The sequence below is a fragment of the Pezoporus wallicus genome, unplaced genomic scaffold (assembly GCF_028554395.1).
Source record: "Pezoporus wallicus isolate ANWC-B61680 ecotype Strahan unplaced genomic scaffold, APGP_CSIRO_Pwel_v1 contig_5418, whole genome shotgun sequence".
NCBI classification, from domain to species: Eukaryota; Metazoa; Chordata; class Aves; order Psittaciformes; family Psittacidae; genus Pezoporus; species Pezoporus wallicus.
Window position 1 is genome coordinate 5,278,161 of NW_026640709.1, and position 14,340 is coordinate 5,292,500.

The 14,340-nt window shown below is 36.6% G+C and overlaps 1 protein-coding gene across 2 annotated transcripts in view; it reads left to right on the forward strand.

Annotated features, from left to right (window-relative positions):
- Positions 1-14,340, forward strand: part of DPH6 (diphthamine biosynthesis 6) — a 209,978-nt gene that overhangs the window by 84,936 nt on the left and 110,702 nt on the right. Inside the window, exons 9-12 of one of the 2 annotated variants that reach the window (XM_057420207.1) lie at positions 339-495; positions 1,816-1,947; positions 5,652-5,781; positions 9,851-10,025. In XM_057420207.1, the coding sequence (XP_057276190.1) occupies positions 339-495; positions 1,816-1,947; positions 5,652-5,781; positions 9,851-10,025 (594 nt within the window). The remainder of the gene's footprint in view (positions 1-338; positions 496-1,815; positions 1,948-5,651; positions 5,782-9,850; positions 10,026-14,340) is intronic. The other variant, XM_057420208.1, reaches the window with a different exon arrangement.

The following is a 14,340-nucleotide window of genomic DNA, read 5'->3' on the forward strand; positions in this document are numbered from 1 at the left end:
AGAACTGCACACAGTACTCCAATTGAGGTCTCAGGAGAGCAGATTAGAGGGGCAGGATCACCTCCTTCAACATGCATTTTTATGCCATACAATACATCAACAGCATCACGTTGTATTCCACAAGTTTCTGCTATCTAAATAGTGGTAAACCCTAATGATGCTGTTCTGTGAATTGTTCTAAGCTGCTAATATACCTAATATTCTAAGCTCTAATGTACCCATTGAGGTATGGTATTTTCTACAGCTGGAACCAAAAAATTGAATGAATGGTAAAATGTGCTGTTTTCATACTACTTGGTATGCTATTTACTTGCTTATTTTATAATGTTTGTCTCAAGCAGGAGGAATCTTCAGATACGTTTATGGTCAACAGCTGTTCTTGTGAGGTAACCTGCAATGGTGATGATGATATTTTCCCCTCATCAGAAGAGGATGAACCACAGAAAAACATTCCAGTCATCTGGAAGTCTTTGAATCATAGTTCTTTGGATTTCAGTGAGTTTTGCACAGCTTTCATTAATATTCAAATAATATTGAATATTTCATGCTGCGGTGGGTACACTTTAAGAACAGTCCTGAAAGGAGTGTTCCATCCTTTAATAACCAGTCTGAAAAAAAGAGATCCTACTACAGTGTGGTTTTCTGATAGGAATCAATAGATCTGTAGTAATGTTGCATTTTGAATTACGTTACAGAAGGACCATATCCCAATTAGTTATTTCTTTCTTTCAGAAAACATGCATTAATGTGTTCTGTTTATTTGAATGAAATTTATAATTATTATATAATCAGTAATTTGAATAGAGGGATTAAATTTTATTTAAACACTCTAATCGCACCTGTACCCATACTCTTTTAAAATTGAAGATAGGAAAGCAAACTATAAAATTAAGTACAAAACACAACTGTTCAACTGGATTATAGTGTGTATGGTCTGTCCACACCCAAGCAACCTCAGCGTGACATGCATGATTGAGTTTAGTGGCCTAGCAAATTACTGTCTGTTAGGTGAGCTGCAGTAACTAATTATATGCGTGATATTACTACTTGTCCTGGATGCCTCAAACATGAGGTGATTAATGCAAGATAAACCCAAGCTTACAGATTGATACCTTTTTGAAGTACCACAGCATCACTTGTTAACTTACACCCAAAGATTAGTAAACTTTTCCCTAAAAAAGTTTTCACGCTATGAAAGCACTTGATATTGAATGGCATTTAGGCTGTTGAATATGGATAAGTGACTGGTGGAATGTTAAAAACATGTCTAAACATGTTATGCATTTGCTAAGATGATCAGAACCAGGTTAAACACCTAAATTCCATTTAAATTTGGCATTTCAGTTTGAAAATCTGTTCCTGTGTCATTTAGATTCTTCCAAAAATTTTAGCTTTTCAGTGTCATGCCTTCTGCCAAGTCTGTATCAAAACAGGCAGGGAGATTGTAAAAGGTCGGCAAAAATTGTAAGGGAGTAGGTACTGAAATTCTCAGCTAAATATTACATGCAGGCATATATTCTGAAGGCAGTGTTGTAGGAAGGTTTGTCAAGTAGCATTTTGAAGCTTTGTTACCAGTACACTTGCTTTTAAGTTTTTGGTTTATATCTGTTTGTCTGTAATAATTATATTTTTCAAGATCTTTTTACAGTTTTTGATTGGTTTTGTGGTTTGTTTGGTTTGTTTTGGTTTTTTCTTGTTTTGTTCTGTTTTTGTTTTTTTCCTGTGAAAGTTCTTGTTACTTAAACAATTTAAAATATATTCTAGGTTAATCTGAAATCTTTCATTATTATAATCAGTGTTCTTCATTTTCCATAGCTAAGACTTTTGGAAGTTCAGGAAAATCTCTGAGTGGTTACCAGTGGTTTTCAGGTATCACTGCACACTTCCTTCCATCAAAAGGGAGAAATGCTCAAGAGGCAGCAAGGGAAGCATTTTCTTCTCTTCGAGGTGCTTTATTCAGCTAATGCGTTATCTGCTGTTAACTATACTGCTTTTAATATGGTATTAAGTAAGAATCTGTCTTGTTATACAGTTTTATAACTTTGAATGTTGTGGTTGTCCGTTTGCAATCTCATTTTGCATTTGATTGAAATCATTGATATCAGGACTGCCAGCTTTAATATTGAACACGTCATAATTTGAATGGCTTTTGAAGATCCTGGAATGCCAGAATAGTGTTCATATCACTGTAGCAACACTATTTCTGCAGTACTTACTCACTTTATAACTTGCTATATAGCTTTCTCGCAATATACTCTCTGTGTGAATGTGCATGTGTGCTATAGATGCTGTCTACTTGCTGAAGCACTTTTGTAGCTACCATAATTTTAAATTAAGTTTTCTAGGAAGCTGATGTACATTTTGGCATCTACGATTAGGTCAGTAGCAGTAAATCTCCTTTATATTCTTAATGTAAAGGAGAAATTGCTGTCTTGGGAATCATGAAATCCAGGTTCCCTAATATCTTCCTCTTACAAGATACTGACATATAAAATGGTCACATTTTGGTTTGTGGGCGATTTTGATTATAACTTTTAACTAAAACATGTTTATACAGGCTTCTTTTTCTAAAAAGATAAATAATTTTTAGTATATAAATGGATAGGCTCATACTCTTGTTCACGAATTTCATGAGGTATTGTTCTATAAAATCTTATTTTTGCATGTGCAACTAAATATTCATGATAAAAAACCCTAGTATTTTTATCAGAAGCAAATAAGTTATACTTTGTAGAAGGTCATTAAGCTAGTTTTTGATTGATTGGAAATGATTAAGGTGGATGCGATCAAACTTTTAGTAAAAGACAATAATGTTTAGTGCAGATTTTCTGGGCATAACCTGTAAATTGAAGCAAAAGGGTTGTGTAATGTTTTATTTTGTTCTCATATTTGAATGGAAGTCTGCCAGTACAAATATTATATATTATTACCTTAGCATCTGTCAAAAAAATTGTCTCTCTGACAAGGACCGTATTCTACTGCTTTCAGCAAATTACTTGCATTAGCTGTAGTACAGTAAAAAAAAAAAGTGATAAAAAGTGATAATTTTCTGAACCTTGGTAGAAAATGTCAGTTCTCACATTTCCTTTCATTTTTCTCTTTTTCGAAGTCAGTATGAAGACTGAATGAATTATGATTGTGTCATGGCAAAAGAATCAATTTTTTTCTAAGAACTTAACTGATCTGCAAATATGCACAAGGCTTTTTCTGAACTCATGCAATCTGTACAGCAGTTCAGTCTTCAGTGTTGTGAAAATGGAATAAGCATGGTCCTTTTAAACTCTTTGATGGGTTAACTGGTTTAATCACGTCTAAAGAGGATAAGTGCTGCCAAAAGGATTCAGAAATGGAAAGTTGTTGCTAGAAGTTATGAAACATGGTTGTTCTGTTAAAGTGAATGCAATTCTTCCATGAAACAGAGCAGAAGGGAACCCAGTACATGGCTGTTTACATTTATTTTCTTAAACTTTTTTGTTAGATTTTTCTTTAGATATGATTGGAAGGTGACAAAGATTACATCGCTTTATATATGAAGCACCTCTGGTGCAGCTGTAACATAAAAAGTTCCATAGTCTTGAAGGGAACTACATAGAATTTTATTATATTAGAATTTAGTCCAAAATGCTACTTCCTGAAGATAGTTTGGATACTGTATTTTGTGGCTCTTAGCCTAAGAATCCTGGATAGCTGTTTTAGAAAGATGAATCTGGACTTTGGCTAATACTGCCTTTTGGGTCAGTTCTTTTTAGTGAGTTCTGCTTAAGTAAGGATGAGTCTTGCCTTATGTTTTATAAATTATCAGAAACAGTGAATGGCTCAAAATATAGAAGAAAGGCTATATAGTTTCCCTGTACATCTTGGACATGTGCTGCGTAGGAGTCCTCTCCTTGGGAAGCAGAGCTTGCCATCAAGAACCCAAATGGTGGGTTAGTAACTGATTCATCATGCCTTTCTACTAGATAGAGTGCTTTGGAGGATCAATTTTGTTCAGCTTCCAAGCTAGGGAAAAATTATTCCCATCATTCCTCTAATTCATATATAGCAAAAGGGGATTGTACTCTCACTTACTTTAAGAAGATTTTAAAAAATAAAAGTATGAATTAGTTAATGATAAATTATGAATTTATCCAAATCTCTTTGCCTTCAACTTGCTCTAATACTGTTAAGCGTCCACAAGATAGACAGTTTGTTGGCTTGTGCATTTTAAATTTAGAGCTGGGGAAAAATGGGTTGGTTTGGGTTTTTTTTCCCCTCCAGTATTTCATATAATGCTTCAAAACTTTTAACTGCAGGTTGAAACCCTTCTCATGACATAGCTGGTGTTGACTTGGTGATTGCTATAAAGCAGCATTAAAATACATTTATATTTCTGAACAGAATTATTATTATGTGCTAATTTATCAGCTGGTAATTCCATAGGAATTCTGCAATTTCTGTAATTTCATAGGAGTTCTGCAACAATTGTTGTATAATCACTTATATCACTTGGCATGCACTTCCTTTTCTGTCAGTGAGAACCCCCCCCTCTTCAGATTGCAAACACTAATGGCAGTATGATAAAGTAAAGCTGAGACATTCAGAGCAAATCTCAGTATTGGTGTGACTAAATTAACCTTTTTTAGAAGTGTGCCAACTCCTGAACTGTTTTTAAAACCGCAGAAAAGTTTTACACGAGAAGTATTTGTTTATCAATAAGGCAATAGCCAAAAGAGATTGTCTTTATAGTCTTACACTTCTCCATTGGAAAGCTAATGTATAGAATAACATTATGTAGATTAACGTAGCTCATTTAAGTTAGGTCACATGAAACTGTTGTTAATATATGTTCTATATTCAGAGAAGATTTTTTTTCATTTAGTTTCAATTGCTCATCAGTTACATAAGAGCCACACTGCAGATTTGATCACATATCTTGTTATGGTATTTGCTATGTAAGAGTAATACACCCTGCTAATCATTTTCTGTGCATACACCTCCAGATGATCTTGACTTCCCAGTATCTTTTTTTTTCAGCTGTGATTGAACTTTGCTCTCCTCTTATCTTTCTTTCATTTCTCCTGTGGCCACCTCTGCTTCCTATTTTCTGCCTTGCCATTTGTAACTCTTTGTTTATGCAGAGATTATTGCAGTGAGGGGTTTTAAAAACATCTTAGACAGGCATCCCTCTGGAATAGCATATAAATGTTTGATCTTCTCTTTGAAAAGGGTGATGCTCTAAAAGACCTCTTATTGTCCTTTCCAGTTCTGTACTTTTTGTGATTCAAAGGTCTTTCTAGATTACTAGCTGTCATAAACTGAAAATAAAAAAATACAAGGTAGTGAAAGTTACGGATACAAGGAGTTTGGACTGTAGCATATCTACATGCATTAATGCGTGATATTTTTTCTTGGGGCAAGAATTTGCCACTGCACAGGGTGGACAAAATTTACTTGTATTCTGCTTATATTTGGAAAATGAACGTGACAAAGAATGTAATGAAAAAAATGGGTATTATGTGGGGAAAGGTATTATCTTGTAAAGCCTTCAGTCAGGTTTAGGCAACTGGTTATTGCCAGTTGGTTTTGCTGTACAAAACCAGAATGCCTATGCTGTCTTTCTACACACATTTAAAATATTCTGTCTTTAACAGCTGTTTATTTTTATCCTGCAGCTAATATGACTTCAGAAGGATTGAAACCAAAGGATATTATTTTGGTACATCTGTATATGAGGAGCATGAAAGATTTCAATGTTATAAATTCAGTTTATGTGACAGAATTTGATTTGTGTCCACCAGCAAGGTAGGATTAGACTACTGCTATAGTATATTTATGATACACTGTAATATATTGAATTCTTTTTACCATATTTATGAAGCTTTTGTCCAAGTGTTGGTGCCTCACAGACTTAGAAGTAGACTGTTGCTGCCTTTTTGGAGTAATCACATCAGGGCTGCTCAAGTCAAAAACACTAGGGATGGAAATTCTTGCCTTAATATATACCATAAGTTTTATAAATGCTTCCCATATATGGATTTACAGAAGAATAATACGTCTTCTGCAAGTCTCGATTATTCTGACTTGATTGAACTGAAAAATCATTTCTGTTGGTGGGATTTTATTTGTTGCTGTTAGTTTGCCTCCCTTTGCCTGCTGGCAACACTACTCTGAATGCAGCCCAAGATATCATCGTCCCTCTTTGCTACAAGGGCTGTTTGCTGGCTCATGTTCAGCTTGTTTCCATCAGGAGCCTCCAGATCCTTCTCTGCAAAGCTGCTTTCAAGACAATGTGCCCGGAGAATATACTGGGCCATGGGTTAGTGTCCTTCAAGGAGAAGGAGTTGAACTTCATAAGTTCCTTGTTGAACTTGTGTGCTGCTTTCTCCAGCCTGTCAAGATCCATGTGGATGGCAACAGAAAACTCTGCCATTCCTTCCAGTTTTATGTCATCCGCAAACTTGACAAGGGTATACTCTGCCTCATTGTCAGGATTATTAATGATGATGGTGAACAGAATTGGGCCCACTATAGATTCTTGTGGTACACGCCTAGTTACTGGCCACCTGTAAGACTTTTTGCAGTTAATCTGCACCTTCTGGGCCTGGCCATTCATCCAGTTTTCAGTCCACCTCACTGTCTGCTCATCCAGCCCATACATCAACAGCTTCTGTATGAGGCTGTTATGGGAGACAGTGTCAAAAGCATTACTGGAACCTAGCTACCAATGATTATTAAGTCTTCCTAAAAGTGATGAGGTCCTTCTAGGTCCTTGTGACAAACCTTATTCACCTTGTTCTGTTAATTTTGTTAAATACAAAAGATTAATTAGCTGAGTTGCCTGAGATTTGCATAATGAGACACTGGGAGTTATTTCAAGACTACCAGTATATGCTTACTCTGCTCCTTTTCTTCCCCTGCTTATCTGCACTTATCTGTGACTGAAGATGAATACTGGACTGGATGGATCTTTGGCTTGATCCAGTGTGGTTGTTCTTAATGTCTTGTGTTTCCATCAGATTATGATTTTAGTGGGTATAGCTACACTTGTATATTCAGTAAGAATGCAAGTATGAAAAGGAATTATTTTACTGATGCTAACACTTTTATTCTGTCGTGGTTTAAACCCAGATGATAAGTAGGAACCATGCAGCTGCTCATTCACCCCTCTCCTTTCCCCCTCCCTATGCAGGACGGGGAGGAGAATCAAGATTATAAAACCAGGGGGTTGAAATAAGAACAGTTTGATAACTTAAGTACAATATAATGCTAGTATTACTACTGCTAATAATAAGGGAAATAGCGAATAGAGAGATATAAAACTAAAAGGGGAAACAGTGATGCACAATACAACTGCTCACTGATACCCAGCCTGACCCAAGCGGTGATCAGTCCCTTCTGGATAACTCCGTCCAGTTTATATAATGAGGATGACATGCTGTGGTATGGAATAGCCCTTTGGCTAGTTTTGAGCAGCTGTCCTGTCTCTGCTGCCTCTCAGCTTCTTGTGCCCCACCCCACTGGCAGAGCATGAAAGACTCAGAAGACCATGACCAGGGTAGGTGCTACTTAGCAACAATTAAAACATTGGTGTATTACCAGTGCTGTTCTCGGACTGAAGCCAAAACACAGCACTGCACCAGCTACTAAGAAGAAAATTATCTCAGCTGAAACCAGAGCACATTCATAGGTCCCCAAATCATAGTCTTTTAAGATCTGCTGTATAGAATCTTCAGTGTTGCATCCAAGTCAACCTCTGACATAATGAAACAGCTTGATAGTCTACATATGCAGTGTGTGATTCCTGTGTTGTTTAGGTGTGGTGGTGTGGTTTTGTTTGTTTTTTTTTTTCCATTGGAAATTGGGTAACAAACATCTAGCCTGTGAAATTTTTGTGGTTTTTTTTTTTTAAAAAGGTTGTAAGCTATAACTAATTTCTGTTTGTAATTTCTTTATTGCCTTTGTCAAAAAGGCTTATTTCTTATTATAGGAATTTATGTCCCTAAGCATCTGAGATGATATGCTCAGTTTGCAGAGCTGCTATAGTTTGAAAAATTCAACTTGGACCATAGGTTAATACAGGTTGAAAGGGACCTCTGGAGATCATCTAGTCCAGTCCCCTGCTCAAAGCAGGGTCAACTGTGAGGTCAAACCTCATGTCTTGTTCATATTTTTAAAATCAACTGTTTAGCAATTTTCTAGTATAGAATACTATATTTTATACTCCTATTACAGAATATGAAGTGTAGTGTAGGTATATGAATTTTAAATACAGCATGGCAAATAGTTAAAAGGTATTGTAAAGATAATCATCATCATAGAATCACATTCTACTACACAGTCTGGGTGTCAGAAGAACCTAAAAGAGCAGGAAGAGTCTTCTTCAAGATGTTGATTGTAGTCCAGGACTATGAAATCACAGAGGGATGAAGTGTGAATTGTGTGTGCCTTCAGAGGAGGGATCTAGTCCCAGCTGTAAACTACACAAAGTTAATTTCCACTCCTGTGTATCGTAAGTTGTCCATATGAGTCAACTTCTCCCAGTTTAGCTTTCTTCATTTCTCATGGTGCTGCATGTTTTAAGCCTCCACATTTACCTAGCCAGCCACATAGTCTTCCATCACTAAAATAGCAGGTAGAAAGATTAGGAAGTTGCAGGAAAATGGCTTTTTATTATTATTTTTATGGAACAAACAGATTTATGTTGCATTCTGTCAGGAAGAAAAATTATACAGCTGTTTGCATGGCTGCATCATTGCATTATGCACAGAGACCTAGTTGTGGGAGTTCTCACAAGCAATATGCTGGAAGCGCTGACTCAAAGGGTGTGGATCTGCACTAAATTTGCAAAATTGTCTTGAAAATTTACCAGTCCAAGCAGAAAAATCCATTCATCCATGCTTATGGTGATGGTAATGAGGAAAAAATACTGTATTTGCATATGGGAGGAGGGGAGCAAAATAGTTTTCTTGGAAGAAGTAAGCGAGATGAGAAGAATTTTTGAAGGTTATGTTATATGATATGTAAAGAGAACAAGTAAATTTTTTGTTGGATTCCTGCTGGGAGCTAAATAGCTTTTTTATGCATGAACTGGAAATATAATTATTTTTCAAGCTTTGAAATGTTGGTTTCCCTCGCCCCACCCCCTTCTTTTTCACTGGCCACGTGCAACAGACTGTCTGTCCATCCAGGCACTCAGTGTACCTTGAAGCAAAGAAAAAGGAATACTTAAAATGAATGCTTAAGTAGGTTTCCAGTCCTGTCATCAAGTGTGTGTCTGTCATGCAACCTGAAGTATAACAGAAAAATATTCTCAATATTGCATGATAAGGTGTGAGGAGGGTGTAAAGGAACAATAAGCTGCTGCTTTTTAGAAGCCTGAACCTATAATCCAATCAGTGGAAGGATAGTTAGTGAAAAATGTGTGGAGATAAGAATATGACAATGATACACTCAATCTAAAGGCTGCTTAGTGTAACCTGTTTGTCATTTCCAGAGCTGTGTGGTCAAGAGTTGTTGGTTTTTGTTGTGTTGTTGTTTGTTGTTTTTTTTTTTAATAAAAGAAATCATATGGTTTTAATAAAGTAATACACATCCTAAAAATGATCAAATGGAAACGAGCCATTGACTATGGTGCTAACTTCTCACTGGTAATGGAAATTATCTTGCTGGAAGTCTGAAGGTGACCATTATTTGGAAAGAGGATAACAATATTAATGCTAGCAGGTTATTGCAATGCCGCAGCTTTTGCTTTATGTTCCTGACAAAATTTCATTACATAGAATCCAAACAAAAAAAACCCCATGGAAAATAAATGCTGAAAGTTAGTACAAGCAAACTCTGTTCGAAGTAAGAAATTGTCTTGTGTTTTCAGAGTATGTGTGGAAACCCGGTTACCTGATGGAGTGCTATTTTGCATTGACTGTCTTGCACATAAATATGACATTGCAGCAGATGATGTGTTACGTGATGAAAAACTGGTCATGCATGTACAGAGCATTTCCCACTGGGCACCTGCTAACATTGGACCTTACAGTCAGTCCATCAAGGTAGGGTATCTTTGTTACTTTGTGAGAACTCTGATGTCAGTTTACTGAAATGAGTACAGTTACAAAGTCTCCTTCTCTCCCATCTGAATGTGCAAAAGAAAATGTGTAAAGAAAACAGGTTAAATTACTTTTTGAGCTTCCTGGTACTGCTTAACCATTTAAAAGTACAGCAAGGTTGGAGAACTGTTTTTTTGAAATTAATAACAATCTGAACAGGATATTGCATGCTATTTAAAAGTATGAAAACGAGGCAGTAAAGTATCATGGAAGAATGGACCAAAAATTGCTTGAAATTGTAATAATTTTATGATGATGAAGTGTTGATCAGTTTTGTGTTTGAGAAACAGAAGCTTAATGATCTTAAAACAGTAACTAGTTATTACCCTTATTTTCTGCATCTGTAAATTTTGTTTGTCATTTGCCTGACAAGAATTGAAAAATGAAATTGTTGTCTTTTCAGTCCAGTATGAAGTTTTGTGGACACTGGGGAATCATCATGGTTTTGCTCAGTTCAGAATGGGCCATGGACTGTAATATTCAGGGTATTGCAATTTGGGATTAATGTGCACTGGCATGTGGAAGTGGAACTGGCAGCAGAAAGGTGTAGGTAGTTCATGCAAACTATGGAATTCATACTGCAGGCTCAGCAAATGTCACTTTAATTCTGTAGGGACCTTTTAGGATCCTGGCAACAGTGCTATGAGGAGAAATAATAGAAATTTGAAATTTACCATGATCTCAGTCTGATAGACACCAAACAACAGTGGCAGAGTGAAATTAAGATTTTCATTGTATTTGTAGAAAAATCAAACATTCTTTCTCTTTTGGGATTAACATTCTTTAAAAATAAGTTCAGTGTTTCTACTTGCAAGAAGTAGAAACTGTTGTAAGACACAATATGACTTCTTATAATTAAAAAAAACCCTGAGATAATTTAATGTAATTTTATTGGTCCACCTCTGCCAATCTTAATGTCTGTGTCAGTAACTGGAATGTAAGATATGTCAGAATTATTGTTAAGTCTTATCTCAGCAATGTATAACAAATACTCTGATCATGTCTTCCTAATAGTAGTACTATAGACTACCTAGGCTAGTCAGTCTGGGAGTATGTGATGATACGGGGTTTGCCTTTCACCATCCAGATCTTTGTTCCTCATTGGACACCAGCCCAATTTGTGTTGGTCATTCATAGTTGTAGCTTGGAATTTTATGAATTTTACTGAAGGTACTTCATGGTTTTACTTCTCACTGTTGTTTATCAGATTACTATTTTATTTCATGTTTTAATTCTGTTTTACCAGTGGATTAGAGGATTTGTCAAGGCTAAGCAGTAATGGGTAGTTTGCCTACCATCATCAGAAAAGCTAACAGCACAGTCATACATCAGGGAATTAAACATGAAGATGCACTGCAAAGCAGTGTTTGGGGTGAGAAATATCTCTTGAGGGCTTATTCAGTGTTATTTATTTTGTGAGAACATTCTTTGAGCATTTATGAATTATGAGCATAGTCCATTAAAAATAGGGGTTTGTTTTGGTTTTTTTTTTTTGTTTGTTTTTTGTTAAAAAAAGCCCAGTGCAGCTGAAACACCACAAATACTTCGCAAAGAATGCATGGAAAGTTGACAGTGTTTGTACCAGATGTTCTTCTAGTATGTTAATGTAATTTAAAAGTCTGTTTGCACTTACAGTTTGCTTTGGCAAAGTTTCATAATGTTTTTCTATCTGGAAATGAACAGATAAACTTCCACCGTAGAATTATCATACTCTCATGTTCTACAATAACTTTTGATGGTGACATACCAACATAGATCCACCTATGACTTGATTAAGTCCGCTGAACCTTTTAGCTTTTCCTTGTGACCTCAGTTCTTTCCCTCAGACAGCTGCTGCATCCCAGTATCAGCCATCCTTGATGCATCTTTCTAAGTTTTCTCCTTCACAGTGTCAGAACCCAGGAGCAGAAACATAAAAGCCAAAAGAGTGTTCTTGCTTTCTCATTCCAATGTCCAGATGCTTATAACTTGATCAAAGTTTGGGGTTTGTTTTTTTTTTTTTTTTCTGTTTACGCGCATTAAAATAAAAAATTGTTTCCTTTCATTTTTCTGATCTTCAAAGTGTGATAAATTAGCAAGTAAGTACTGTTTGAACAATAGTGCAAATAAAGAATCTTGCATCTGGTTTAAGGTAGTGATACTTTAAGTGGTTCTAATGTTTCCTTGCTAAGAAGACTTGGTTCCTTCTCTTGCAGTGGAACCAGAAATGGTCTGATAGGGCTTAGTGGGCAAGTTGTAGCAGATGGCTTTAAAAGGAGAAGGTGGTGTTTGGAACTATGTTTGTCTGTTATGTACACCGGGAAAGATTGCCCGGCTACTTAAACTGTCAAACTTGTTGCAGTTTTCTAAAAGCATGCGTAGCTGTTGTTAAAAAAAAATGCACATTTTAAGAAATCCATGCATTTAGGGGTGCATGAATTATCCTGTAGGAACATCAACTGAAGAAGGATAAAGGTAGAAAGATGTCATGGAATCATAGAATGGTTAGGTTTGGAAAGGATCATCTACTTCCAACCTCCTGCCCTTGGGCAGAGACATCTTACACTAAACCATATCACCCAAGATTCTGCCCAGCCTGGCCTTCAACACTGCCAAGGGTGGAGCATTCACCACTTCTTTGGGCAACCTGTTCCAGTGCTCCACCACCCTCACAGTAAAGAACTTCCCCTGTTTGAGTTTTAACCCATTACCTCTTGTCCTATTGCTATAGTCCACAATGAAAAGTCAGGGATTAAAATAAAAAACATGATGTGATTCTTAAAGATGTAGTTAACCCTTTAAAAATGTGGCGTTTTTCACATACACATAGCTAGCTTCCTCCCTGACAGCTTTTCCGTTTGTGATTCAACAACAGTATATTGTACCGTATGTAGTAATATGAGGGTAGAATACCTGGAGCTTCCAGTGGGTGGAAAAAAAGTGGTAGTTGGTAGTTTAAAGCCTACATAGTGTTCCTCTGGCATTGATGTTTGGAGTGATTCCATTAACATCTTAATCAACAACTTGGATAACGAGATTGAATACGTGCCTAGTATGATTTGGGTAGTGGTTGATGCGTTGGAGGGCAGCGCTGCTATTCAGAGGCATGTAGCCAAGCAATGATAACAGGAGTCTTGGAAAGCTGAACAGAAATAAAGGAAAAGTGCTGCAGCTAGGGCAGGACAGTCCCATGCAGCAGTGTAGGATGGGAACTGGCTGTCTAGATAGTAGATCTGCAAAGATGTAACTAGAGATCCTGATTGTTAGCAATCTGAATATAAATTGTAAATTCACCATTGCAGCAAAGAAAGCTAACTAAATATAAGAGTGCATTAGCAAGGCTGTAGCCAGCAGGTCTTCAAAACCTGACTGCACAAGGCTCTCAGCAAGCCCATCTAACATCTAAGTAGCTGTGCTCTAAGTGTAAGGTTGAATTAGGTGACTCTAGAAGTACTTTTTGTCAAATTCTATCATTACTATTAAAATTACAGGATTACTGACAGAATAACAGAAAGAAAAGATAATTACAGAAAAAAGTCTTTGCTATAAAACTTTCTCTTCGGATCATTACTGGTGTTATATGGAACAACACTTAGAATGCTGTAATTGTAGTAGATGAAAGCAAGTCTTACTCCCGTGGCACTGGCATGCCTGACCCTATGTAAGTAGCCTTGTCATTGATATAAAATTTATTGTTGTTTCTTCTCTAGCTATTGCCAGAAAAAAGTATGTATAGGGTTAGGGCAACCTGGAGACTGTAGGTGCAAAAGTCAGGAAACAGTGAGGCAAAACTGAATTCTGTATCTTTGCTGTTTGTTTCTGTTATGTGTCACGTGCTTCTTACCTGGAGATTAAACATGCTGGCTGTGAAACATTGTGTTTAATTAGTACCATTGACCAAAATGCTGAGCAAAGCTATCAGCCACCGCTGAGGGTTGTGCCATACAGTTGCACTCAGTATCCCAAAGTCCGTGAAATAGCAGGGCATAACTGTATAACCTTTTGAACAGCGCCCTCAGCTGGGCAATTCCACTTCAATGATTAGGCATCTTGAAACAGTAGGGAGAATTAGAACTGCTGTCATCTTTTTAGTAAATCCTTGATTCAATCAGTAATTGTGGTTTGGGCTTCAAGGCATGCAAAAGTAGAAGTCAGTTATTGGTACTGATGTTGAGAATGGGATCAGTCATCACTGGTAAGAATGTCTGGTGCAGTTAGAGTACTGTTCAAAGGGAAATTTGGAATTTTGGCAGGTTTGGATTTAAGCTTCTTGCTTTTT